Raw genomic sequence first — 27,142 nt, 5'->3', positions numbered from 1 at the left:
TTAAATATATGGCAGAATGCAGGCAAAACCGTGGAGCAGGAGGCATACAATTCTCCCCCAAGGAGTTCAATCACAAATTTAATTAATGCATTTTTTTTAAAGAGAGTCATCAGCATGGAAGCGTTTCCTCTGGTATGGTGGTCAAAGCATGAAGAGGCATATGAATGTTTAACATAGCTTGCACGTAAATATCTTGCAGTACAGGCTACAACAGTGCAGATATTTTAATCAAAAATGTTATAAAGTGAGCATTGTACACTTCGTATTCTGTGTTGTAATTAAAGTCAATATATTTGAAAATGAAAAAAAAAAATCCAAAAATATTTACAGTAAAACCTCAGTGTTATGAAGATACCTCATTTGGAACTGGAAGTATGCAATCAGGCAGCAGCAGAGACCTCCCCCGCCCTTGCCCCTCTCCCCCAAAAAAGCAAATACAGTACAGAACTGTGTCAATCATAAACTGTCAAACTTTTTTAAACTTTCCCTTTTTTTAGTAAAGTAAGGAAACTGTTTCTGTGCTTCTTTCATTTAAATTAAGATAGTTAAAAACAGCATTTTTCTTCTGCCTAGTAAAGTTTCAAAGCTGTATTAAGTCAATGTTCAGTTGTGAACTTTTGAAAGAACAAACACGTGTTGTTTAAAGTTACAAACATTTCAGCGTTATGAATAGTGACTTCCTGCACCCTCCATGACTTCTGCAGTGGACTTCTGCAGTGTGGCTGACCCCAGAGCTGCCCAAGCAGTTGACCCTGGAGTGAGCTGCTCAGGAGGCCCTGGGGACAGCCACACCAGCTACTTAGGTGACCCCTCAGCCAGCTGCTGCTGGAGTGGCGCCGGCACCAGCCGCATTGGCCACTGCTCTGAAGCCCGGGGCTCCCTTTCCACCCCCACGCCCCCCCCATCTCCAGTAAGATTGAATCAGTGGTGTTTATGGTACAGGTCATGGTCTGTGACTTTTTGTTTCTTGCCTATGGTCTGTCCGTGACTTTTACTAAAAATACCTATGATTAAATCATAGCCTTAGTTATGAACAACCTCCATTCCTGAGGTATTCATAACTCCTGAGGTTCTACCATATAATATATTTTCATTGATATTCTATTGTTTAACCGCAAGATTAAAACTGTGTAATCGTGACTTTTTTAAAATTAAATTAATTTGTTTTGTGTTAATTGAGTTTACGATTTATTGATAGCCCTAAATATAGTTAGACATCATAATCTTGGATGTCTCTTTCAAAAAGCATATTGTGAATGATGGGCCACTGGATGAAGCATGTTACAAAAACTAAGTGAGCTGTGGCTCACGAGAGCTTATGCTCAAATAAATTTGTTAGTCTCTAAAGTGCCACAAGTACGCCTATCTCTGGCCTGGTCTAAGCCTAAAACTCACGTGGACCTAGTTACGTTGTGTCTGGGTGGGTGGTGGTGGGGAATTCATATCCAAGAGATGTAGTTAAGCTCCAGAATTCTTCCTTTGACCTAGCTATTGCCTCAGAGGGGTGGATTAACTACGGTGACAGAAGACCCCCTTCCATTGCTGTAGCAAATCTCTATACTACAATGCTGCAGCATTGCGTCTGTGCTGCTATAGATTAGACATAGCCTGAGAGTTCTAGGTGTTCAGCATTAAGTGCAGCTTTCATATAATGAAAAGCAGGTATGTATACAGTGTCATGGATGGAATTTTAAATAAATTTGTAAGGATGAAAGTGGATAACATGCACTTAGATGGCACAAGGCGTATTCCTGGTAACATTCTGCTAGACAACGAGATATGTATTCATACTATTATAGTAGGGTGACTCAAAACTGATCAGACTTCTTGCTTCTTCTCTTGATTTTGGCGTTTTAAGCTGCTCCCCCTGAAAAGCTCCATCTAAGCTTTAGTTTATTTGGAAGTTGTGTGTTGTCCCAAACTTTTAGACAGTGCAACTCTTTCCAGCCTGGACGATAACCTCCTGTGCATAAGTGTGCCCTTGCTACCTGTGTTCAAGAATTGTCCTTAACATTTCCCCACTGTTGCCTTACCTTCATGTGCAAACTAACAAAACCTATTTTTGTAGGAACCTCCAGAAGTTAAGTCTTTTTGGGGATATAAGCATTCTGCAACAACATGGAAGTATATCGAATACATACCTCAGCAAGGTGGACCCAGATGGCAAAAAGATTAAGCAGTAAGTTCTTCTGTACACACTAGCAAAAATATCATGCTGGCTCAAAGAACTGATAATGAGAATGCAAGATACTAGGTTGAAAAAGCTCCAGCTTGGTAGTGAGATTTCATCTGGTTTCCATTTTTGTGTTATCTGATGGTCATTGGGTGACCTATATGAGAAGAGCTGATCTTGGTCAAGCTCCTCGCGTCTACGTCACACAAACCATCTTCAGTTGTCAGACTTGTGGTGGTCTCTGCAGACAGTGCATGAAGACACAATACTTTCACTCTTGCAAGGGATGGCTCTCTTTCGCTCTTGCAAGGGATGAACAGAATGAGGTGGTATTGGGGCCAGGGAGAGAGGAGCAGGGTTTCATTGGAACTGTATGTACTATTGCTGTTCTGAGACTGAGTGGAGAACTACACTAGGAATTGAAGTCACCTGACGAATTAAACAAATATATACAAGAAAAACGAATATTAGGAAACAAGTGACTTTGAATAAAGTCATAAGTGAACTCCAAGTAAAGATTTATCATAAGACTCCATGCCTGTTTAAGATGAGAACTACTTATTTCCAGAATAATTCCTAAGGGCATGTCCATATAGGAAAGCTATATTGGTATAATCTAAGGTATAAATTTAAACTGTTAATTATATCAGTATAACCTTCACCCCGCCTCCACCCCCCCCCCACCCAAATATGGACACTCTTATTGCAGAATCAGAGTGGGGGTGGTTTTTTTATAGCTTATATCTAGGCTTGGCAGAACTCATTTTTTATTTTTTATAATTTTTTTATGATGATGCCAGATAACATCATCAGTGTTTACTTTTAATCTTTTTTATCTTAATCTATGCGGGTTCAGACAATAATTGTTTAATGACCATAGACATTGAGATTCAAAAAGTTAAAACTTTATAACCGTTAAAATACAAATTTCAACGTAACATGTCAAAATCTACAAAGTAAATATGCTTAAATCAACCTCTGTTCTCAAGTAGCATTTTTTCTTTCTATGGCTATCTGTACATTTTTATGATTGATGGAAATATATTTTTATTGGCTTGTGTGTATACTAAAATCAATGTCTATCCTCAAAAATCTAATCCTCCCAAGTCTACTTATGCCCTTTTGGAAGTGTGTAAGATAAACTGAAAAAGCCATTCTTATTCTGGAACTAGTGTCCACGCAGTGGGTTATGCTGGTATAACTGTAAAACTTGCCAATGTAGACAAGCCCTGAGTGTCATAATTTTAATCTACATTGCCGGGGTGGGGGGGAATCTGCTTATCCCAATATTCTAGGAGAGGAATGGGTACTCTTTCCTCTTCCATGTGCCTGTAGCTGAAGTAGCTCTGGAACTATCATAGATATCAAAAGATGGATTAGTATGTATATGTATATCGAACTCTGTAATGCTTAGATCCTGACTTAAATTTACAACATGGTGGAAATTCAGACCTTCATTTCCTACTGTGTCTTTGTCACCCTGTTGTACTTATGTAACGCAGAAATTGAGATCAATGGGAGATATTATGCAACATTCATACTGTATTGCGGTAGCAAGGCACAATTTATAGATATCCGAGTAAAAACTTTTACTCTGGTTGTTGTGGTAGTTGTTTTTTAATAATATGCTTAGTGCTCTTCCTACTATGATGATTTGTTGCATGCCACATGGTGCATGTGCGTAGGTTTTTTTATGCTCTATATTTGCAGTTTACTGTTTTAAATGTAACTTGATACTACTTTTCTCTTTACAAATTCATTTTATTTAACCTTTGCTCTGGGAAAGTTCAGTACATCATGTAAATGCAGTACATTGTGCAGTTAGAGAAAATATGTTCCACCATTGAATTAAATGTAACTATTTAAAACTCTTATGCCTGAGGTGTTACTTCGTCATCTAACAGTTGTTAATTAATCTTAATTTTTCTAAAAATACCAATTGAGCCATTTTAAATAAGTGCATTTAGTGCTTATGAATGGTGCTGGATTGAGACTGCATTATCCAATGAACAGAAATAGTATGGACAGCAGTAGTGCACTTGCTTTCTGTGTAGTCCTACCAGTATGCCTCAGTCCTGACTCAGGACCACTTTTGAGGGGGTGAAAATACTAATTCAGTCTCTGTGTCTATTCAGTCTTTGACTTCTCTTCTGACACTGTCAACAAGGATGCCACTTAGTGCTAATTGTGGGTGGCTTGTCAATGGACTGGTAGCCACAGAAAACTGGACTGAGACCACCAACTCACTATCTTGTGTAGATTATTGAACAACTTTCAAAAACATTTGGTTACTATTGTTCTGAGACTATGTATTAAGATAGAACTAGGGCTTATTCATCAGAAAAGTGTAGACAATTGAAATTAAAACATACAGTCTGAAAATAAGATGAGGAAATTATTAGAAATTGGTACTTATGTAGTTAAACTTGTAGAACATGGCTTGAACGGTTAAATTAGTGTGTTCTCCAAGAGTAGAGGTACCATATTCAGTTAAAGGATTTACTGGAAGTGCATTGTTAAAATGAATGGCAGTGTAGTTGGATGATAACTTCATTGTGCTTCCTATTGGGCCTCATTTTTATTAGCCCAATATATAGTTATTACATAACATAAAGTACCCTCAGTTGAGTTGTTTAAATATTTGACATAGTTTGGGTTAAAATGGGGTGGGTGGGACTAGAAGGATTGGCTCAGCATTAGATAGCTAGAAAAATTTTAGATGAAGTGGCTATATAGTTTTTTGGTGGACATATGGATGGCTAGTTCTGCGGCCAGAGTCTAAGCTTAAAATTCAGGGATTTGTGTACTATTATCACTGAAAACTGCTGTAGACTTGAGTTCTAAATGTTCACCATCCCTGCTTTGATTGGATGAGCTTACTTCTAGTACAGAACAGTATTAGAAGCTGCAATTGTGGTTAATCCAATACAGTTTACAGTAATCTAAAGCAAAATAGTCAAATAGTATTTTAAACTGTGTTTTAAGCTTAAACATACATCATCATTAGAGAAGCACAGCTTAAGTTATTAGGCATCAAATTGAGAGAACTGTAGAAGAAAACATTTCGGCATATGCAGTCATACCATGTTGAACATGCACGCATTTCAGATTTACTGTTCATAAATATTGCAGAAGGAAAACTTATAAAATGAATTTAAAATATCAGATGTGTATTAAGACTGACTATATACAGTATTGCAAGATATGATGAGCTTACATTCTAGCACATTTTAGTGCATTATTAAAGATATACATGCACGCAGGCAATTTTTTTCATTTTTAATTTTCTTCTGAGATTAGATGCCCTTTACATAATGTTCTTTGCTGCCTGTGTGTGTGTCTGTGTGTATATATGTATGTATACCCAGTGTATACTATGTAGCAATTTAGCTCGGAACCACTTGATTTTTGGCATGTTTTTTTAATTTTGTGTTACAGATCTTTGCATTGCATTCCTTGATGCCTTTAAACAGGAACATATTTGACCTGACCCAGCTCCCGTGTTGCAAACACTATATTTTTCCTTAAGTGACAAGTGCTATAGATTGCATGCATGTACACCTTCATGTGCATGTATACATACTAGAACAGGTACTGTGACTGTGTGCTCAGAAGAGCATTTATCAGTGGTGAGGAAGAGAGAAATTCAGCTGGGTTTTAGCAGATGTGGGGAAACATGATCAAAGAATTTCTTTAGAACCAATCCAGAGCATTTAGCTACAGTGCTGAAGCTGTGTGATTCACAATTGTACATTCAAATCAAATTCCTTCCTCTCAGGTATGGTATGTGAAATGAATATATAACTTAAAGATCTGTTCATAAAATGTTACAGGGATGGGACAGGTGGTCAGGATAGATACAGGATACTCCTCCTGTGTGGTGAGTGTGGGTCACCCCCCCCCCCCCAAAAAAAAAAAAAAAAGGCACACAAATATTGTCAGGCCCAAATCATGTTCATCCCAACTTAAACTCTTATAATTGCTGGTAACTGTAGGAATGATCCAATATGCACACATGAAAATATTTTAAGAACCCCACTATTGTTTGCACTTGAGAGAGGTGTAATGAGTGTGGTCAGCTCACCAGTTTCAAATATTTCAAAACCAAATTTCTCCAAATCTGGCAAAAAGCATTGACGGGCTTTTAGGGCTATATTTTGTACATACTAAGCTTGCTGTTGGGCAAGGACTGCATTAGAGGTATCAGAGCATGAAGCATCAGAGGCTTTTTAAAGTTGTATTTACTCACATTTGTATAACCCCAAAATGGCTGAATGGATTCCCTTAAACTTTTGTTTTAAAAGAGTTTGGCGCTGAGAAATATGGGATACTTCTCTTCAAAGGACAACATTTTCCCCAAGAGGAATCATTACATATATTCCCTTCCTAAGATAAATCACAATTACAGCATCATTTGAGTTTGGTAGAAGTTAAAGAGCCTGATTTTGTAGGTGCCATACATACAGAACTTTCACTGACTATTCGAGGAGTTCTTCACGTAGCACAGCTACAGAATCGCACCCTAACTGAAAGAGTAGAGTCTTTCTTGAATAAATGTAGAATGCTATGCAGTTGTATTACCACATTAAGTCATATTTTAATGGGGTCATTGTTGCTTATGTTTTTCTTGCAGAATACAACAGCTATTTGAAGAAATATTGGGCAATAGCAGGCAACTGAAGTGGCTGTCTTGTGGGTTTATGCTGCAAATAGTTACTCCCACATCATTGTCATCTTTATCAAACCCCATTGCCAACACCATGGAACACCTGAGTTTGCTGGACAACCACATCCCTGGTAATACCACTCTTATCACTGCAGTTGAATTGGAGCGCTTTGTGAATCTGCGCTCCCTCGCCTTGGATTTCTGTGATTTTACAGCTGAAATGGCAAGAGTCCTGGCTGATAGCAACCATGTGCCTTTGCATCGACTCTCTCTTCTGGTCCACAAAATTTCCATAATGCACAAGTCCTTGGAAAACATGCCAGAAGATGAGAATTGGAAGGCACTGACACGCAACAGCACTAATCTTCGGGTCTATATTATGGCTTTTGATATCAAGAGTGATGACATGCTAAGAATTCTTAAGCCCAGTATCCCACTAGAGAGGATTCACTTTGACAGCTACATCACTTGTGTTTCAGGGGCTGTTGTTGACCTCATATCCAGGCAGTATGACAAGTTTCTCACTCATTTTATATTAATGAATGATGTGATAGATATGTCTGGTTTCCCAGATCTTAGTGACAACCGTAATGAAGATCCACTGGTTTTGTTAGCGTGGAGGTGCACAAGGCTCTCTCTCCTAGCTGTTCATGGTAGGTAATTCTATTCTCAAACATAGTAAGTGACTTTGACTTTTTTTATGCTTTAGTCTTTTTTCTAAAAATCACAATCATACACTTTGTATTAATAACATCAGTTACTGACCTAAAAAATCTTGCAGGAGATGTTAATAATAGAAGCTGTTTATACAGATGCTGAAAAAAACACATTCTCATACCATCAAACTTGAAAATGTAAAGTCATTCCACATACTATAGTTATAGTTATTCCTCATAACAAATCACATAACTAGTAAGTTACTGATTGTTAACAAATTTTCCTATGCAACTCTGTTCTCACTTGAAGTTTACTAGGTTACTTGTGTAAATGAGGATGAGCAAGAATTTTTCTTGTAAGGTTCCAAAAAAAGGGGGGGGGGCGGAGGGTAGTATATAATATTCCATGCTCTGGAAAGCTTATTTTGAGTGTGTGGAGGATCTTTATTATATTAAACTATGTATTATCCAAAGAGTAGCTATGCTTATGGATATGAGAATTGGAAATGTTTGCTGCTTAACATTAGTTCATTTTGCAGTGAGGGTTAGGTGATCTTCCTGGCTGTAAATATGTATGGCCCACAATGAAGCGAGGGTGAGAGGAGATGTGTTACCAATCTAGTGAGAATCTAGCAGCAGCTAACAAGATGAAGTGTTGGCTGACAAAGTTTGGAATATATTCTCTATTTGATCTACTTGCAGGAGGGAGAGTAGCATAAACTGCATTTCTCTTCCCCTGAAATAGTTTTAGGTGAGTGCCTGGCCAAATGCCACCATACACTAGTCATAAATTGTCCGTACTAGCTATTTTATTACTGTAAACTTCTAATCCATTCTGAACTTAGGCTCAAAGAGAGAGGAACTTACTCTTGTGTATTATCTGACTTCAACTAGTGACCTACAGCAGACAAAAGTAGGTAATATTCGTTTAAAAAATATAGGGAAACAAAATACTAATGACAGCTTTCAGAGTAGCAGCCGTGTTAGTCTGTATTCGCAAAAAGAAAAGGAGTACTTGTGGCACCTTAGAGACTAACCAATTTATTTGAGCATGAGCTTTCGTGAGCTACAGCTCACTTCATCGGATGTAACTAATGTAACACTGGTAGTGTGGCTCTTCATATCTTACGTGGACCAGCCACAGGAGGCTTGAGTCTGCTGGTGTTGATAAGGGATTGAGGCCTCAATCCTGTGATCTGCTCTATAGGAGTGCACCCCTACTCCTCCTTCAGACAGCTTGCAGGATGGGGGTGTTTAGCTCAAGTGGCAGAGGGTCATGTTTTTAGCACCAAAGGGCATGGGTTCAAACGCCGTTGTTTACCCCAAAGTGGGGGAGTCAGATACTTGCAAGAAAGAGTTTTCAGCTGACAAACTTTAATTATTTTCCACTGGAAATCAGATAGGGAAAATTAAATTCTTTGCTTTTCTTTATAATCACTATAAGTTTCCTAGAGTCAAATGTGAATTCTAACTCTACATAACCAACACATCTGAGGCTGTCTACTCTACAGCTTTATGTCAGCATAGTTTAGGTCGCTGAGGGGTGTGAATAAATCACCCCCAGGAGCGACTTAAGTTGCACCGACATAAGTGCCGGTGGGAGAGCTTCTCCTGCCAGTTTAGCTACTGCTGCTTGCAAGGGCTTGAGTAGTTAAGCCAATGGGAGAGCTCTTTTCCATCGGTTTAGAGTGGCGACATTAGAGAGCTCACAGCGGTGCAGCTGCGCCGCTGTAAACTCTCTACTATAGCTGTGCTGTAAGTGGCTGAATGTGATTTTAGGTGCCTCGCTTTAACCACCTAACTTTTAAAATTTATCCAAATTGTTATTGATTTGATGCAGTTGTTATCCCAAAAACTTTGTTTACAGTACAGGGGGGAAAAAATCAGACATCCTCCAAGACCTATCTAATATAAAATAAAAACAAACAGCTGTGTAAATTTACAAGCTAACAAATCCAGCATCGAAATGTATAGTGTTGTCACATGTCTATCCAGCAAACATTCAGGTAAAGCAATAGAAAAGCAAAATTTTAATAATCTTCATTAAGCAGAGAATTGGAAATTACATAATTGTCAGATCTTTTTAGACTGTTTAAAAGGTAGTAACTTGGTGTAATTTCTTATTGGCTATTAAGTGGGGGAAAAGACAGATGCCCAATAGGTGAAATCAGATCTCAAGATCTCAACTGTGCTTCTTGTAACTTGCCTAAATTGGGAAAATATGATCTTTTTCTTCTTTGCTACCAGACTGCCTGGAAGTTATTTTGTCAGCTGGAATAAAAATAACATCCAAGTTCGGTGTTAGTTTAAAATATTTAAGAACTTGGAAGTGAAGACTACATTTTTGCTGTAACAGGTTCCAAATGCAGCTGTTTATCTTAAGAATCAATTTTAGGTTCTTCAGAAAAGGATACAATATTCATATTAGATGTTCTGTTATCCATAATTTCTACTGCTTTTTAAGGAAGCATTGTTCTTATAAACATGACAGCTCCTAAACATTTTACAATTGAGAAATCACAAGTTCTATCCTGTTAAGTCCCGATTGGCAGTAAAAATTGTCTCAATGTTAACTTTAGAAGTGCTTTGGGTGTTTTTATTTATTTATTTATTTTAAAGTGAGTCTGACTTGTTGATAACTACATTTCATGTTGTAGCAGCTAGAGAAGGGGAAGGGGGAAGAGAATCTTCTCTTGCATCCATTCCCTGTACTCTCAGAAGAAGTTAATGAAATCTATTTATACCTGTCCTCTCCTCTTGCAATTTGTCTAAGTACTTATATGTAACAATTACAAAAAAAAAAAAACCCTCTCAGGAACATGTAATGATAAAATAGACCCCTTTAAGATCAACACAGCAACTGGTTCTTTTTTTAAAACAAAAACCAAACCCTGGGTTTTAGTGCCACCCACTAACAATTTAATCCCCTTCTATCTGATTTCCCTCTGATTTCGATGCTGGATTTGTTAGCTTGTAAAGGCCTTCAAGCCAGAATGAACTATTCTGTGGCTTAGCTGTGACAGCTCAGAGGATGGTGACTAGTCAGTAACTAGGATTTACTTGATCTGCATCTGTCTGGCTACTGTTTGTCACTTGATCAAATAAGGCTAAAAGAAATCTACCTCACTAGTGCCTCTTGCAAAAGTGCTTTCTCACTGGGCCTCAAGAATTTTTTCTGTTTTCACAGAGAAACATCTGCTACCTACCTTAGAGTGAATCTTCCTGAAGCAATAAGAGTGAGGAAGTACTGAGGCAGTCTCTGGGGCTGAAAAGCAAGCCCACCCAGCTTGCATGGAAAGGGGGAAGAATCTTCCCCGTAGGGCAAAGGCTCTCCCTGAGGCAGCCTTAGACTTTGGGGAAGAGGTGCTTCAAGATTTCATGGTGTAAGGGATCTCTACAAGCCCCCGCCTTGTGAAATGTTTGGTTGGATTGGGGTCCTTTCTGGCTCCTAAAATCTTACCAGAAGTCTAGTCATTCCTTCCAGAAGTTAACATGAAAAGCTATAAGGGGTCATGATAGCCACCTTAGTATTGAGAAGGCTCATCCAGGGAATGACGTTCCTCCAAATCATCACATGCAGCAGTAGTTATGTATCTGTATCGCCCTTGTTAAGCTGCCCCCTTTGTTCTTGTGGATGTTCTTGTTCTTTCTCTCACTAAGGACCTATTAATTCTAAATTCTATAGTGGACTGGCTAAGCTCATTCAAGATTCTTCTGGAAAGTAGTACCTAAAAGTGGAGTTCTTGATTGGGTTTGGTATCCTACAGCCTTCTGAGCGTCCTGATTTTTCTTGTGCATTGAGACTTCCAGCCCACTGCACTAGACAAGGGAAGCATCAGTGAATTAACATTACAAAGTTGCCTTTTAGAGTTCCTTGCTCTTTCATTAGGCATTACCACTGATCATGCCAGCATCTGCAGATGCCCTGGACTGCAGAGTGCTTTGAGCAGTGCTTCTGTGGGAAGCTTCAGGGGCAGTAGGTGAAAGATTCTCATTCCACTTTCTTCATCAAACTCCCCCATTTAATTCAGCCTCCTTCTCCTCTCCCCACTGAGATGTTTTCTCATAGGTTTCCTGCTATACAGAATCCACTATCTACATTGTTGAAGACCATTCCAGAGAGAGTCAAACCTTGCTTGTATTTACCAGATAACTTTCTGTGGCTTGGATGAGACTGTACAGTCTCATCCGCTCTACTAGGCTTTCCAAGTCCAGACTTTGACAAGAGAATTTGCATGTTAGGTGGGAAGAAGAGTAAGCTTATAACTACTTCATGCTGGAAGGAATAAACTGGAGAAGCGAAGGGGAGGGCACCCTAAAGAAGAGGAAAATCCTGGATGGTGCTTAGTGGTATCAGTGAGCTAGGAGGACCCAGCATGTTTTCTCAGCCAACCTATGGAAAGCAAGTTGGCTAGTAATTGGGAATATAATTTGCCTTTTTCTTCACTTTCCGGGGGAAATACAATATGAACTTCTAGTAGGTAGCAAAGACCATTTTATAATTATCATATTTAATTTCAGTTAAGATAATTTTGTAGTTGAGTGAAAAAGTTTTCAGCATTGAAGGGACTTGGCTTTCATGAAAAGTGCCATGATCTGTGAGGAAAGGTCACAATCACTGCAAAAATGGAATCTGGTAATAGAAAATAGGTCTAACTGTAACACATCAAAATCAAACCTCTTCAGAGTTCCTCTGTACTACAAACACAGTTTTAATGCAGTTCTTACACCTATACTTTCACTCAAGATGATTAATCATGCACTCTTCTTTGCACATAACACCTCTAAACTGTCAAGTAGTGTAGGTCTAAAATATTTAGTATGTCCCAGAGTCTAAATAAAAATGTGTATGAATAATAGATTTATTGATTCTCTAGGGGGGACAGGTCCAACAAAGTTTGGCCGCGGGGGAGGGGGTTCTACTTACAATGTTACTTTTTTTTTTTCCTCACTTGATAAGAATAAATTTGAACCTGATGGCTTGTAACTTTTAAGAAATGCAGAAAAAAGGTTGCTAAATGGAAAAGGGACAAAATCAGTTGGGGAAAAGGCCTGCTAGTCAGGGGTCTCAGGTTTTAACCACTTTTTTTAAAAAGCAGTTCTGCAATGAAGTGACAGGTTTTTTTCCTCCCCCACCCTCCCAGGTTACACAGTGTGGGCCCATAACCTCATTGCAATCGCTCGTCTTCGTGGCTCTGATTTGAAAGTGCTTGAAGTTACAGAAGAAAGCATTGATTTCGACCAAGGTGAACTGGCTGATCAGGATGTGGATCCAGTACATAACCTCATTGAGCAGGTATCCCTTGGATTGGGTCGACCTTGGCATGCAGTCATGGACATAGAATTACTCAGTGTCTTCACTGAGCCAACTCGTCATTTTTATCGAGAGATGCAAAGCTTCAGTGAAGGCATTTAGCTCCTTTTTTTATTTACAATTCCTGTGGTTACATATGCAAGTAGGATCCTATTATGTTTTTCAGTAGTGTGAATTAACCCCTTTTGTGCTGTGTTTAATCAGTATTAGATATATAGAATTATATATGTGTATTCTACTTCTTGATCAAAGAACGTAGTCGGGTATTGGTTTAGAAGCTGAAAGTGGCAACGTTTAGGGCTTTCACGGTTAATGGACTTGTCTACCAAACCTTATAGAGATACAGCCGAAGGTTGTCTGAGGTTGCCGGCTAACTATATTTTTTTACTGAGTAACTGCATCTTCTATTATTTTACTATTATGTCGGAGTTTAGTGCTCAGGAGCCAGTTTTTTTAATATCCATAGCCCAGTGGATTTGTATGCAATCATTGTCATATAATCTGGTAGTATGCTACTTATTAGGCTTTAAAAAAAGGAAGAAAGAGAATACTACCCAATGCCAGTTCACTATAAACTTCCACTTTAATTTCACATGCAGTTTCTGAAGCATGAATTACTACTACTACTCTAAATTTATTCTCAGTTATTAAGCAGTAATCTGTAGCACTGTGTAGCTTTTTTCAGTTACTCACCTGAATTTGCGAGCTCTTAGACTATGAATTGTAGGATTTCTTATCCTTCATAAATTCATCATAGCTTCTTATTCTCATGATCTGTCAGTTTCTCCACATGAGTTAGCTTTGGGCCCAGATTTAAAAGGAAATATAAGTTTACACATTCCAATGGGGTAAAACCATAACAATGAAGATATAAATTTAAATGTACATGCTTACAAACAAACATTAGTCGTGAAATCCCTAGCAACCAAGTCACTGGACTTTCTCTGTCAGCGCCTGTGTCAGCTGCCAAAGAATAGATTAAAAATGAAGAAGTGCCCACATGCTGGCAGGGGCAGGCCAACTGTTGGTCTGCCAGATACTGCTAGATTGTAATATATAAGGTCGAATTTCGACCTGTGGTACACAGCTGTGCTGTGGCTCAGTCAGCAACCTCAGAACTCTTAAACAAACATGCACCTGTTTCACTGTGAATAGTGAATGTAAAGGAAGGAAAGGAAATAAATACAAAGCTTGTTCTATCACAGGTATGAGCTGCTATGATGCATGAAGAACATTCCATGAAGTATGTTTTAAAATCTTGTTATATCTGAGAGGCTTTAAAAGCCGATTTAACTGTTTCAGGGCAACCGCGGTACAGACGTGGTCTCTGTGAGACTTCCACCTGACCCCAGTTTTAAGTGGTACGAATGTTGTGCATTTAATGTTAAAGGACAGTCTGCAATAATTAAAGTAAGTGGCCAACGTGGGTGCCCAGCAGTGCTGAGACCTGGCTGCTATATTGTAAGCTTTGGAAAACACAATTTATGCAACAGATGTCCAGATATGATTCTATTTATGGAAAAAGTTTATATGTGTTTTACAAATGGTTTTACCATCTTATATTAAAATGACCTTTTGACAGGTGTGCGCTGTTTTGTCTCCAGTGAGCACATACCATGCGGATTTTATATGTACATCAGTAGAGTGAATCCACTGGCACAGTGTGTGTATATGCCAGATGTGGTGAGATTTTATCTTATAAATGTGATCAGATTAAAAAACTCCTGACAGAAAATGTAAGGAAACCAGCTGAATGTTTGAACTGATGACTGATGTTGTATGGTTTATGTTAAATGTATATTCTTTTAATCAATGAATAAAGCATTAAAAACTGATCATTGTAAAATATTTTATTGTATCAGCATGAGGATTTTTAGCATTAAGCTGCAGCAATCATTCATAAACTGTGTGTATAATTATTAGTTCACGTTGTGTTGAGGTGCAGCAAAGCTTAGTCTAAAGTAAATCATACAGTAAATTCTTATTTGGCTGATATTTTGCTAATATGTTGATAAAATAAAGCGCTTAACAAAAATTAGACCAGCTAGCATAGACCGAATATTGCACATTTGATATGGCTTATTAGTCTGATACAGTAAATCGTAGATTGTAGAATATAGAAGACTGACTGAGAAATTCCTGCACCAGTTGCAACTGCTTAACTCAAAATCTAATGTGCTCTAGAAAACTGTAGTATTCATGTCAGTGTCCCACTATTAAATAGATTATGAATACCTACAATGCTTCAGTTTGACATTTTATCTATTTTTATAAATCTAATTGCATATTGTGGATGAAAATTGCACATGTTTGGTAAACTGGTATAAAGAACTGCCACACCATAGCAGTGATTGGCTGTGCCATGAGAACTGTCAAGTGGCTGTTTACAGTGTGCTTGTGTGCCAAATATTAATCCTGATTATTGAAAATGAAAGTTTAGGATAACAAACTACTACTAATCATATAAACCATGCTGCTTACTAAGATGTGCTAAAGTGTCTCCTTAATTTCTTCTACGAAGTCTACAAAACAATCATTTAACCCATCCCCTTTTGAAAAGGGAAGTAGCTTGGGTGTGGGTAGTAGTGGTGAGAGGGGAAACAAACTGTAGCCTGTTTCTTATTATAGTAACATCAAATGAAAGGCAGAAATGCACAAGTGTCATGACTCTGTTGCCTTTGACCACTAGGATTGTGGGTTCAGATCCAGGACTCAGGGTGTAAGCCCAGTAGTGCCTGTAAAGCAGCTTGCAGTAGAAGGGGTGCTACCATTATTCAACTAAAATTTAAGGTTAAAGTCTCCAGCTGTCCAGGAGGAAGCTAAGATCAAGTAGAACTTAATGAAGAGGATAAGTGTTTCTTTGCTTTAAAAAATATATATAAATAAAAAATCCCCAACCATATTAATATCCAGTGTTTTGTGAAACTGGATTGTAAGCCCTAGAGAGAGGTGCTATTCGGCATCAAATTTGTTCTTTCTTAATGCTAGTGGCAGATATTGTTTCTCTTTCCAAACCGTTCCTTTTGTTTGTTTTTAACTAATTTCCCAGACTTAAGGGTAACCATGTTTCCATTTTTTTGTTATGTTTCCTTTTTGATTTTCAGGTTATTAAAGAGCTCCTGGTGGAGCCATGTTGGCCTCTTACTATTCTTCCTTTGTTTCCTTTGCATGAGAATAGTTCGCAGATGTGCCTTTTAATATGGTCTCCTTGAGGAACTGCCAGCTCTCCTGAATTCCTTTTTCCCTTAGATTTTCTTCTCATGGGACCTTACTTACCAGTTCTGTGTTTGTTAAAGGTTTGTACATAAATAGCTCGAATATTTAAACTTAAAATAATCGTATGTACAGTTGAACATTTTGATAATGGATCTCTACTTACACAATTGTATTTGAATTTTACAAATCTTCCTTTGATCAGTAACCATCTTTATTTAACCTCTGAACATGTGTGGAACGTTGCACCATAGGGTTAACATGGATGGTCTGAACTGGTATTGCAAATCTTAGATTATCCACATTTCTTATTGAATTTTCCAATTTGGAGGAAAGTGTGATTAAAATACCTTGCAGTTTGGACAATGCTAGGGAAATATACATGATCTAGCTCTCCTAGTTTCCATAAGTGTAAATCAGAGTAATAACTTCATAAATTTAACCTAATAAACTGAGGATGGATATCAGAGTGGAAGAATTTAAATTGGGGCAACTTACATAGATTTGAATCATTGTTTAAAAAAAAAAATTGAGCTGCTCTAAAATTAATCTGAAAATTTGTGCGATTGTAACTTTAGTTTATAATGAACTAAACTATAAATACTGGGTGGGGGCTGGGGAGTTTAAAATGCCATTACTGGTAGGGTATCTTACCTGAACCTTACAAAAATGATAACTTTCGAGAAATATTTTGCTTATAAGCCCCTGATCCTGCAAACACTGATGCAGAACTTTGCTCTTATTGACTTCAATGGGGCTGTTGTGCATCCTTACATTTAAGCACAAAAAGTGTTTGCAGCATCAGGGGCGAAAATTGTTTATTAAACTTTTTTAGTATCATAAAAGCGGTCACTGCAAAATAAGTGTTTCATTAACCATGAAAGGTTTAGATGTTCAGTACAGTAAATTAGAACTTTTTTTGAAAATTTTGGTAGATGTATACAGGAGCTTAAGGTTAGGTGCTTTTGAAAATCTTACCCTTGGGAGGATTGACTTCAAACCCTGATGGAGGCGCGAAGAGGTTAGTGGAAACATTTCATCTTTCTTGACTCGTGGCAGTTCATTGTATTGAATAGTGATGGTGGTTGCAAATGTACCACGGGCTCTTTACTCACCAGTTTTGTATTCTCATAGTAAGGCTATTAATGGAGCCCTGGACTTGTCTGCTGTGGCATAGGTTAGTGTTTTAAGTGTGAAACTTCTCAGAAAATCTGTTCAGTAGAAACAGATTTTAAATAATGAGGAAACGAAACAAGTCCAAAGTTACCTTTCCCAATTTATAAAATGGGAAGAAAGTAAACTAGAACTTTCAAATGTAATCTGATTTTTAAAAAATCATGACTCACCCCCACCCCCCTTGTAGAAATATATTTCTACAGTCACAAAGGTTGCTAGGAATGGTATTGTAAGATAATTGTTTCAGACAGAAAGTCCTACTAAGGATTTTGCACATTGGCTTAATGCAGCTTTGAAACTTGACTGTGCGGAAGAAAAATGCTGCTTTTTAACCGTCTTAATTTAAATGAACTGAGCACAGAAACAATTTCCTTTTTTTTAAATAGTTTAACACAACACTGTACTGTATTTGCCTTTTTTGGCTCTGCTGCTGCCTGATTGCACTTCTGGCTCCAAATGAGGTGTTTGGTTAACCGGTCAGTTCAGTTCATCACTCGGCTGTTCATAATTCTGAGGTTCTACTGTTGTGATAGCCCAGTAACCATAGCCAGAACTCTGAAACTGATCAGGCAATAAAGCATAGACAAAATGGGGGCCTGTGAAGTTTTGGTAAATCTGCAATTTACCTACAGGTTCCTGCCTATTCTTAATCAGAAGCAAAGCATCACTAGTCATTTGAAAGGCCTACGTACACTATCTATAACCTTACCATCATGTCAGCCTGTGCTTGCTTGTATAGTACCAGTTTTCAAAAAACCTCTTGATATTTACTAGTGTCTAACCCTGGCAATTTTTAAAATTCAGCTCAATCCATGTTCAAGTGGTCCTAGGCCCACTTCGTCCATTCTGATTAGATTTTCACCTGATCCTTGATCACTTTTCCTTACTATTGCTGCTCTCCCCTTTGCCCCTGGAGATCCACAAGAGCCAGCATATTTGATACCTTCTTTATTAGGCCTATAGTTGTTGCTCCTTTCAAACTGGAACACCTAGAATACATACAGCACTGGTGAATCTATTTTTTGCACATGGTTGCTTCACAAAGCATCCAGCCAGAGCAATCTGGCTTTCCGGTAAATTAAATGGAGGAAGACTGCTCAGAATTGACCATTTTTTACACCCCCCACCCAATGTAATCAGTTTTTGTTTGTAACCTAGGCCTTTTGTATTAGAAGTTGAATCCACCCAGTAGTGCAGAGCTGTCCTAATTTAATAAATAATTCCAGCCTTTGAATATAAAAAAAACAGTGGAAACATGAACTGATCCTGCAACTCACCTGAAACCATAGGCATGGGAGGGAAGAATTGCCACATTTACTGCAGTGGGGGAAATGACCATTTAAAATTTCAGTATTAACTAGTTCACTACTGGATGTTTCTGCTAATGCATTTATGCCAATGTCCCCATGAACTTGCCTTCACTACTGATCAGTTCTGTAGTGCACTTAAACTGTCACTACAAGTCTTTGGATGTGAACCACAAAGTGCTGTTGCAATACTGAATAGCATGGCACCTAGGAAAGTACAGGGACAGTGTGCGCCACATAACCAGCATGTGAACCAATGGGAGAGGTGTGCTAACCTTACCCAGTATGCTAAAGATAGCACAGTAGGTGGTCCTCTGCTGCCCCCCCTCCAGCATGTGACTTACGTGTTTAGCTATCCATCTCTTTCCTTGTTTGTGAATCCCTCTTGGCAGCAGTAGGTAGGACCAAGGCAGCTGGCTGTTTATCTGAGTCAGTGTGTGTGTTCAGGCAGGAGGTAGACACCCAGGTGCCTAGAGTGAAGCTGCTGTGTGCATGCCCAGAGGGGGGGCAGGGGAGAAGAAACTTATTCACTGAATGAGCATAGGTTCCTACAGCATTAAGCAGCAGCTGAGTGGGCGTTCTGTGGATCACAATAGTGCCTAAAAACAAGTTAGGTGCCTCATTAGCCTCATGGATTCCACTCCCACTCCCTCTGGTTTTAGTTCTCAAAATTGAGTGTATATGGAATTTGCCCTGGAGAAAGTGTACCCATTTCATAATTAAAACTCCTACATTTTTCAAAGCTGCCACAGTAAGTTCAGCTTGCCTTCAAGTACCAGGTCTTGCTTTTAACAGGGATGTTTGTAACAGTCACTGACATATCATTTGCCTTTCCTCCACTCAGTGTTGAGCATCAAGTGGCACATACATAAATATGGAATACAAGATGGAGTAGTCAGTTAAAGGGAATTACTAGCAAATCAATAATTAAGCAAATCCATTTAGATTTTTTCCAGATGTTAGATATAGATGTCATGGTTAGTAAGATCCCCAGAGTGACATGAGGTTTTAGTGTGAATAGATGCCATTTTTAGACCACATCTGTAACAGGACTACCTAAGAGATGAGATCAATAAATGGAACAAATTTGAAGTAAGGAATGGCTTAAGTCCCTCTTCCCTTTCATTCTCTCAATGGGTAAGCTAAACAATATAAATGCATAATTGCATTTAAGAGAAATATTTGTCTAGTGTAGTAGTATAAACTATTTGAGCTGAATGGCTTTGGGCAGTTAATAAACTTTAGAGACTACAAGCATTGCAGTAAGTTCACGTTAGACTTGATAGGAGAAGGGAGAGAGTCAGAAGTAGTTTATACAGAAATTGAACAGTTTGCTTAACATTACCACCACACAAGTTTGTAAAGTGACTGCATTTTATTAATTCAAACATTTGTTGTTTTTCACTTTTTTTTCTTACTCCTACAGCAAGCACTGCTCTTCGCATGCAGAGTTTTCCTGTGCAGAGGAGACAATAGCTGGACTGTTTTCAATGTTACTCTAGTTTAGTACACCTTCAGAACAGGTGACTCAAATTAAAAATACTTAATTTAAAATGACTACTGTACAATGGAAACTATTTAATTTATCCTTATTTACAAAACACTATCCTGAGAATCATTCTATTAAGCTTCAATTTGAGCAAAGTATTTATATAGAATCCCTTAAGTAACAGCAGTTACTTAACTGAAGATGATTTTACAGGTATAGAAAGAGTACATCAGGTTAATTTCCAAGATATCAGACAACAGCATCAGGTGTCTTGCTGTGGCTCTGGATGTCCTGTAGCTGGAGTATTTGATTGATGAATTAATGCAGGAGGCTCACTCCTATTTTCAAGTGAAGGCGGAGGAGGCAGAAAAGATCCAGTTCTTTGTGGTGGATATTGAGAAAAAGGCCTCACTGGAAATGGATTTCTCACTGTTTAAAGATATTTATAAAGTATTTAGCTAGTTACATTTTTAAAGCTTCATTATCCAAAATATATAGACTTAATGCTGGATATCCTTTTTTCACTATGCCAATCAATCTTTTAGCAGTTTAATAATTTACAGTGACCTGTGTCTGTAAACAAGCAAAGGGCACGATGCCAGAAAACACAAGGCTTGTACTAGGTGTTAAGAAATTCCCAGTGCTACAGTCTAGATTAGGAAAAGAGGTGGAAGACGCACCAAACCATGTTACACCTCTCAATGGTATCCAATTACAGGGTACTGCAATGTAATGAGGGTGAATGTAGGTATGTATATGCCACTGCCATCTCAAATAGTCATATGCACTTGAGGTATGGCATTCTGCAAGGTTCTCCTTTTGCTCCTGGAGGAGAAAGACTTGGATTATATCCATTGATTCTATCAATGGGACATGAACTGTGATGGCTGTTGGCAGGTACTACTTTATTACAGTACATTTAAGCATTTTGCTTGAAAAGCCCCACATCAGGCATTTTAAAAGTTTGATTTTTGTTGGTAGAAAATAATGGGAAAACTCCACTTAATAGTCCCTTAAAGCCTTTCAAAAGTATCCCTAAATGTTTGTCAAAAGTGAAGATCAAACTCTCATCTCACACCACCTACAGAGCTAGTATCTGAATTTATAAAGTGCACCTACCATAACTGTCCATGTGCAAATTTTTTAAATTCCGCCAATACATTTGATCATGAGGTTTTGTTGCCTTTCGCAGAGCCTGCCTAGGGTATGTTGTTTCATTTGAGTGAGATGGGGGCTTGAGCTCAGAAGCCTAACAGTTTACTTGTTTGAGGGAAGCTGATCTGCAGCCTCCTATAAGCAAGTATTAAGTGACCTCAACCATGAAGCCTAATGCTTCCTAATTTGATTTTGCCAACTCAGAGGCATTGGTCAAACGCTCAGTTCCACTTTCCCACAGCACATCCGTGTACTGAGGGTATGTCTACATTAGAAATGTAAGTTGACCTATATTAGGTTGACTTACAGCCACTGCTGTAAGTATGCACACTACCCTCCTTTGGTTGGTGGTGTCTCTCCTCACCAGGAGTGCTTCCACCAACGTAAGAGGGGCAGTTTAGGGAGCTGAGAGGCCACTCTGCCATGAGCCCAGCTACCCCATAGGCTTGAGATGGGCTGTTTGTTTCCCCCTACACCAGAAAGCTGCCTGAGGCTTTTCAGCCCCTTCCTCCTCCCTGGAAGGAGCCAAGTTGGCTTGTCAATTTCATGGCTTAGAAGGAGGGAAGCCACTAGAGCAGGGGACAGCTGGGCTCTAGCTTCCCAGCTTTCTTCTATGAAATTGACAAGACAGCCAACAGGCACTGTAAGAGAGATGGTCTCTACACAGACACTGTGTCACCCAAACTAGTTTGACATAAGCTCTGTGCCTCTTGTGGAGGTGGTTATATTAGGGTGACCAGATGTCCTGATTTTAGGGTCATCATCTTATATAGGCTTCTATTATCCCCCACCCCGTCCTGATTTTTCACATTTGCTGTCTAGTCACCCTAAGTTACGTCAGTGGAATAGGGCACTTGCAGCAGCCAGAGGAAGGCTGTAGTATAGATACTGACCCAATTAGGTTGACATCAGGTGACTTATGTCAACCTTACTGTGTAGTGTAGACAGACTTTCAGATTCTAGAATTTATCAAAATTCCACTCTCCTGCCACATCAGAACAATCTTGTGCATGAAGTGGAATAAATATCTTACAGCTAGCAATACGCAATTCGATTTCACAGGTAGGCCAATGAAATAGGTACGAGTCTTAATAGAGGCAGAGGCAAGCCTTGATTTCAATCTGGGGGCAGTTAGTGGTTTGCCCTTGACACAATCTTCTGAGCAGTGGAAATAGAGGAACAGCAACAGCAGCATTATGCCAGCATGCAGCCTTCCTATCATGATGATAAAGGAAAATACCTCACTAAGTGACTGCATCCCTGCAGATCTTCTCTACTATTCTTGCTCTGTACTTATTTTGGAAGATTCTAAGCACCTGTGTATCATAGAAGGCTAGAACTTGGCAGGATCTCAGTTTATTTCCTTTAACCAAAATAAAAGCTATCCAGTTGTGCAAGATTTAACTTTCATTTACATAGCCTCAGTTTAAAGCTGGCACGTGATTTAGTTCACATTGTTGTCTAATGGTTTCTTGTTGAAGGGAGGAAGATATTTTTAAAAGTGAAAAGCAAGCGTAAGTATATAGAGAGACTAACACTGTCTAGAGTGCATGTAGGAGGGAGCCTCCCAACCTGGATCTGCACAGCAGAGCTCTGGCTAGTGCACTAAAAATAGCTGTGTAGGGCGTACCTGGACCGACTCAGAATGGCTATTTTTAGTATGCTATGTCAGTGGACCTGGGCTGGAGGACTCGCTTCTAGATACATTGTACACATCCCCTGACAACACCAATTAAGTGTCAAAGTGCACACTTACAGTACAGTAAGATGTATAGGTCTAAAGAAATTGTTGGCCAAGCTTCTCTGGCCCTAGCATAAATTAGAGCTCCTGGGGACTGCTCTAGCTTACCTCAGCAGGCTATGAGCTTCAGTTAGAGTGCAGTGTACTCTGCCAATGCCCCCTGTCTGTGCTGAGGCGGTGTTGGGATAGGAACTGGTTATATCAGTTCTACACCTGCTGGGAAATAGGGAGGGGCTAGAGAATCTGGCCTAGTTTCCTTGACAGCTTTACAAATAGTGATTTTACAGTTATGTAGTGCATTATACAAGAACAACAGGATGGACAGATTTGGGATGAAACTTAAGTCTTAACTAAATTTATGAAAAAGTAGCTACTTTGTCATGCCCTTCACATTAGCTTGATTTGGAGGAGAGGAAAAAAGGGTGTGCAGAACAAGAAAGATTGTACCAACACCAAAAGAGGTCTTAGAGAAACACAGTAAGATCAGGAATATAATTTACATATACACCCTGAGGATGGTAGTTTTAGGGAATTTAAACTAATTAAGAAAACAAATGCAAAGAGAAATGACATACTTGCCAAGGAAGGACGTGGTAGACCCGCAAAATCCCTTGGAAAATATTCACGAGGTCCATACATGCCAATAGGAGGAGGAGGTGGGAAAGGAGGTCCTCTTCTTATAAAAGCTCCTCTAGGATCCACAGGCAGCAGTGGAGCTCTCGGTGGAGGGAGAGGTGGGGGAGCGAACCCTGATCCAATTGCTTCACTTTCAGAGGCAAGTGACTGATCCGACACAGTTAGGAAATTCTGTAGCAAAAATCAGAAAACTGGTCAATCAGCTTTTTGAAAGCGATAAGGCCTGTATTTTCAAGACAGGAGGTGGAGGACTGAGCTAGGAAGCCTGGGTTCTATTCCTTGGGCCAGTTAATCTCAAAGAATGCAGCTGGGAACAGTGAAAAGAAAAGTGGGGAAATGACTGTACACAAGCCATCATCTGGACCACTATAATTGTATCCCCTTCCCCACATCCTTTTGTCTTTTTAGTTTTTCAGATGGTCAATTAATTTGGGATAGGGACTATGTTGTCTTATATACGTGCTTAGTACATTGTGGGTGCTATCACAATCTATATACAAGTTTGCAGGTCTTTAAAAAGTGATAGAGGAACAAACTGGAACATAGCTGATCATCTAGTACATACAAAAAACCTTGCCTTAAAAAGTTTAGAATAAATAGATTAAAAATATATCCTTGCACAAAAAAATGAATTTAAGTTTTTATTCATCTATTACTTACACTAAAAGTGGGATAGTCTTTAGTTTCATTTCCACTGGGCTCTGTCCTCGAACTATTTTCTGGAGACACTTGCCCATCTGTGTTGAAAAGTAACAAAATAAATTAGGTTTTCCCACCACTTCTTCTGCAAACCACCACCACCAAAGTTTGTCCAAAAAAGAAGGGGAAGGAGGTGTTGGATACTGTCAGATACAGGACAGCATGCTTAGCAATTGGATATGTGCTAAGGGGCAGTTAAGGGTTAGGTTTCTGGGCCTGAGCATCACCAAGGAAGAGGATAAACATCTGATGTTAGCACTACAACCCAGCTGCAGGTTTTCCAAGTTGCTGTTGGCCAAATAAATCTTCTCTCTCCTAGATACTGTATTTCTCAGTTATAACAGGGTCTTCCTTGCTTGGGAACATACATCTTAGTATATGCACCACACCACTAAGGCTTGTTACTTTTAGTCTGAAGGCCTACAAAGAGGGCCACCATCACAAGATGCAATCTTAGCAAAATCTCCACAGAGACTGCAATATTTTCTCACCCACTATATCTGGGTTGAGAAGGAACAATTGTGCAAGTTTCCCCACAATGCCTTGTTGCTACTTGTGTTCGATCTGTTTTGTGAACAAGGGGATACATTTAATCTGGCACCTTTCATACCCTGGGGTGTTCCTCGTTTTCTAGATGTTCAACTTGAAACATCCAAGACCTGATTTGCAGGAGTGCTGAGCACTCTCAGCTGTAACTGAGTCAGTGGGTCCTGTGCTTTGAACATATAAGGGGTGTGGCAAGATGGCCAATTTTAGTCTGGTGGGTCCTGCGCTTTTCTTGGCAGGGAGCTAAGATGCCACCCTTTGCCACTGCTCTTGGGTGCCGAGGGCCCCGCTACTAGTCCAGGAAGGTGGTAGAGGAGGGAAGCGGGGGAGGGTTCTGGGTTTGCTCCTTGCTCTGAGTCCCTGCCCCTCTCAACCCTGTGGGTTTCTTACCCTCGTCCCCCTTAGGTGGGGTTACCCTCAGTCCCTAGATGCTGGGGGGAAGGGAGTCTCCCTGTCCTGCTGGGCAGGGTCTCCCTTACTCCAATTCTCAAGTCTTCCAAAGCTCTCAACACACCTCCAAGCTCCAGTCCTTCCTCCTCCTCCTCCATCTGCCTGACACAGGGGGGTTTATTAGGTTCCTAACAGGGCCTTAATTGACTGCAGGTGCTCCAATTAACCTGCAGCCATCTTCCCTAGTTTACAGGGAACCACGCCTTAATTAGCCTTGAGCTTATATATTTTCCCTCTAGCACTCTCCCACTACTCTCTGGCCCTTCTGTATCACAGGGGCTATGAAAATAGTGAGTACTTGGAAAAAATCAGGCCCTAAAGGTCTCAATTTGGGCACCCAAAGTTAGTGGATACATGACAGTTTTAGTCTTAATCTCTCTGTGCCTCAGTTCCCATTTTCCAGAGGGGATAATACCATTTTAGCTCACATGGGTGTTGTGGTAACATTTGTGAAGCACTTTGATGCTACAGTGATGAGTCCCATAGGAAAGCCTATGAGGAAATTATTAACATTGCATTCAGTGCAGAGTCTGAATGCTGTAAACAGACATAGGCCCTCACACTGAATGAGGAGGATACAAAGAAAATATTGAATAGCACATTCAGTGAGCACAATCCATCCTGTGGAATAGATTGCTATCCTGATAATAGGGAAGGTAGTATCTGGGCTAGCAAATGGTGAAATACGTTTCTGAACAGAACAATCTTATGTTATAGGTTTGGGCCATGATAACTAACAGGTAATCCACTACCATACCTTATTACATAATTATATAATTGTACTATCTTTCATTCAGTCACATAATGGCAGCAGATTAAAGCAATTCCTACCTGCTTTATCAAAAGACTGCATGTTATAACTTCGTAGTTCTGCTGGTCCAGAAAGTCTTCCTGAGTTTGGAGGATTAGAATAAAGTCTTTCTTGTCTTCGAGGGGGGAGAGTTGGATCATTATATGGCTGACCTACCATTCAATTAAATCACAAGAGGCAGTCTATTTAGCAAAGAGAGTCTCAGGATTTTTGTTAATTAAGTTATATGTCTGCTTGTTTCCTCTTTGGATTTCTTAAAATCTCACAAAACATCCAAAATTAGATAGTGTATAATATAGGAAAATTGTCTTAAAATAAAATAAGAAATGAAAGTAAGTCTCCAGCAGAGCATCCTTACTACTTGCACTTCTGGTAAATAAAACATCGAATTCTACACAGATTTAAAATAAGATCTCAACGGCTGCTTAAGAATACAATACCAGAAAAATCTTACTATGCAAATTGAACCCAACATGACTGATGCAGCAGCTGATCTACATGCTGGATCCATGCTTTAGTCAGGAATAATTACCATATGTTTTAAAATATGCAGTATGTTCAATATAAATGAAGTTTGATTTTTTTAAGACTACATCAACATGTACTTTAGCAGGCCATGGTATAGACACTGTCCTACTTCATTAAATCTGGAATACTTAACATTTATGGCATATTCATCTCATGTACTAAAAGGTGACCTGAAACTGGATTTCTTTTTGAATTGAGCTTGTGTCCTTTACTGTTTTATTATGTATATAGATGGCCTGACAGGTTGTGTCCCCCTCACTTCTCCCATGCTTACTTTGTAACTTAGACATATCAGGAATGTCAAGGTTGGTTGTCCCTGGTTTTGCTAAAGAACACATGGGAGATCAAGAACATTTACTGTGAGCTTTAACAATTTAACAGAAGAGGCAAGGGTGAAATCAACCTCTAACAGAGCTTTCCTTTAATCAAAAAGTAAAACCTGTTTAACTTCAATGACTTTAGCACCCTTCCCCAACCATGTGTTTTAAGCAGTCTGTATATCTGCACTAGGAAAAAAGCTTGTTTTTAACAAAGATACAGGATTTTACAATGTGTTAAACTCTCTCTTTGTTAAAAAAAAAA

The 27,142-nt window shown here is 39.1% G+C and overlaps 2 protein-coding genes across 10 annotated transcripts in view; one reads left to right on the top strand and one right to left on the bottom strand.

Annotated features, from left to right (window-relative positions):
• The window catches only part of FBXO33 (F-box protein 33), a 35,569-nt gene extending 11,238 nt beyond the window's left edge, over positions 1 to 24,331 (top strand). Inside the window, exons 2-4 of one of the 2 annotated variants that reach the window (XM_073349132.2) lie at positions 2,069 to 2,179; positions 6,807 to 7,492; positions 12,640 to 24,331. In XM_073349132.2, the coding sequence (XP_073205233.1) occupies positions 2,069 to 2,179; positions 6,807 to 7,492; positions 12,640 to 12,911 (1,069 nt within the window). In that variant the 3' untranslated portion in view covers positions 12,912 to 24,331. The remainder of the gene's footprint in view (positions 1 to 2,068; positions 2,180 to 6,806; positions 7,493 to 12,639) is intronic. The other variant, XM_073349131.2, reaches the window with a different exon arrangement.
• MIA2 (MIA SH3 domain ER export factor 2) overlaps positions 19,862 to 27,142 on the bottom strand; it is a 67,722-nt gene continuing 60,441 nt past the window's right edge. For all 8 annotated transcript variants that reach the window (XM_073349110.2, XM_073349108.2, XM_073349109.2 and 5 more), the window contains 4 exons: positions 26,053 to 26,184; positions 24,187 to 24,263; positions 23,466 to 23,697; positions 19,862 to 20,423 (listed from right to left, as the gene is read on the bottom strand). In XM_073349110.2, coding sequence (XP_073205211.1) covers positions 20,257 to 20,423; positions 23,466 to 23,697; positions 24,187 to 24,263; positions 26,053 to 26,184 — 608 coding nt within the window. In that variant the 3' untranslated portion in view covers positions 19,862 to 20,256. The remainder of the gene's footprint in view (positions 20,424 to 23,465; positions 23,698 to 24,186; positions 24,264 to 26,052; positions 26,185 to 27,142) is intronic.

Source organism: Lepidochelys kempii, chromosome 6 (assembly GCF_965140285.1).
Source record: "Lepidochelys kempii isolate rLepKem1 chromosome 6, rLepKem1.hap1, whole genome shotgun sequence".
Taxonomy (NCBI): domain Eukaryota; kingdom Metazoa; phylum Chordata; order Testudines; family Cheloniidae; genus Lepidochelys; species Lepidochelys kempii.
This window is presented reverse-complemented; position numbering and strand designations above follow the sequence as displayed.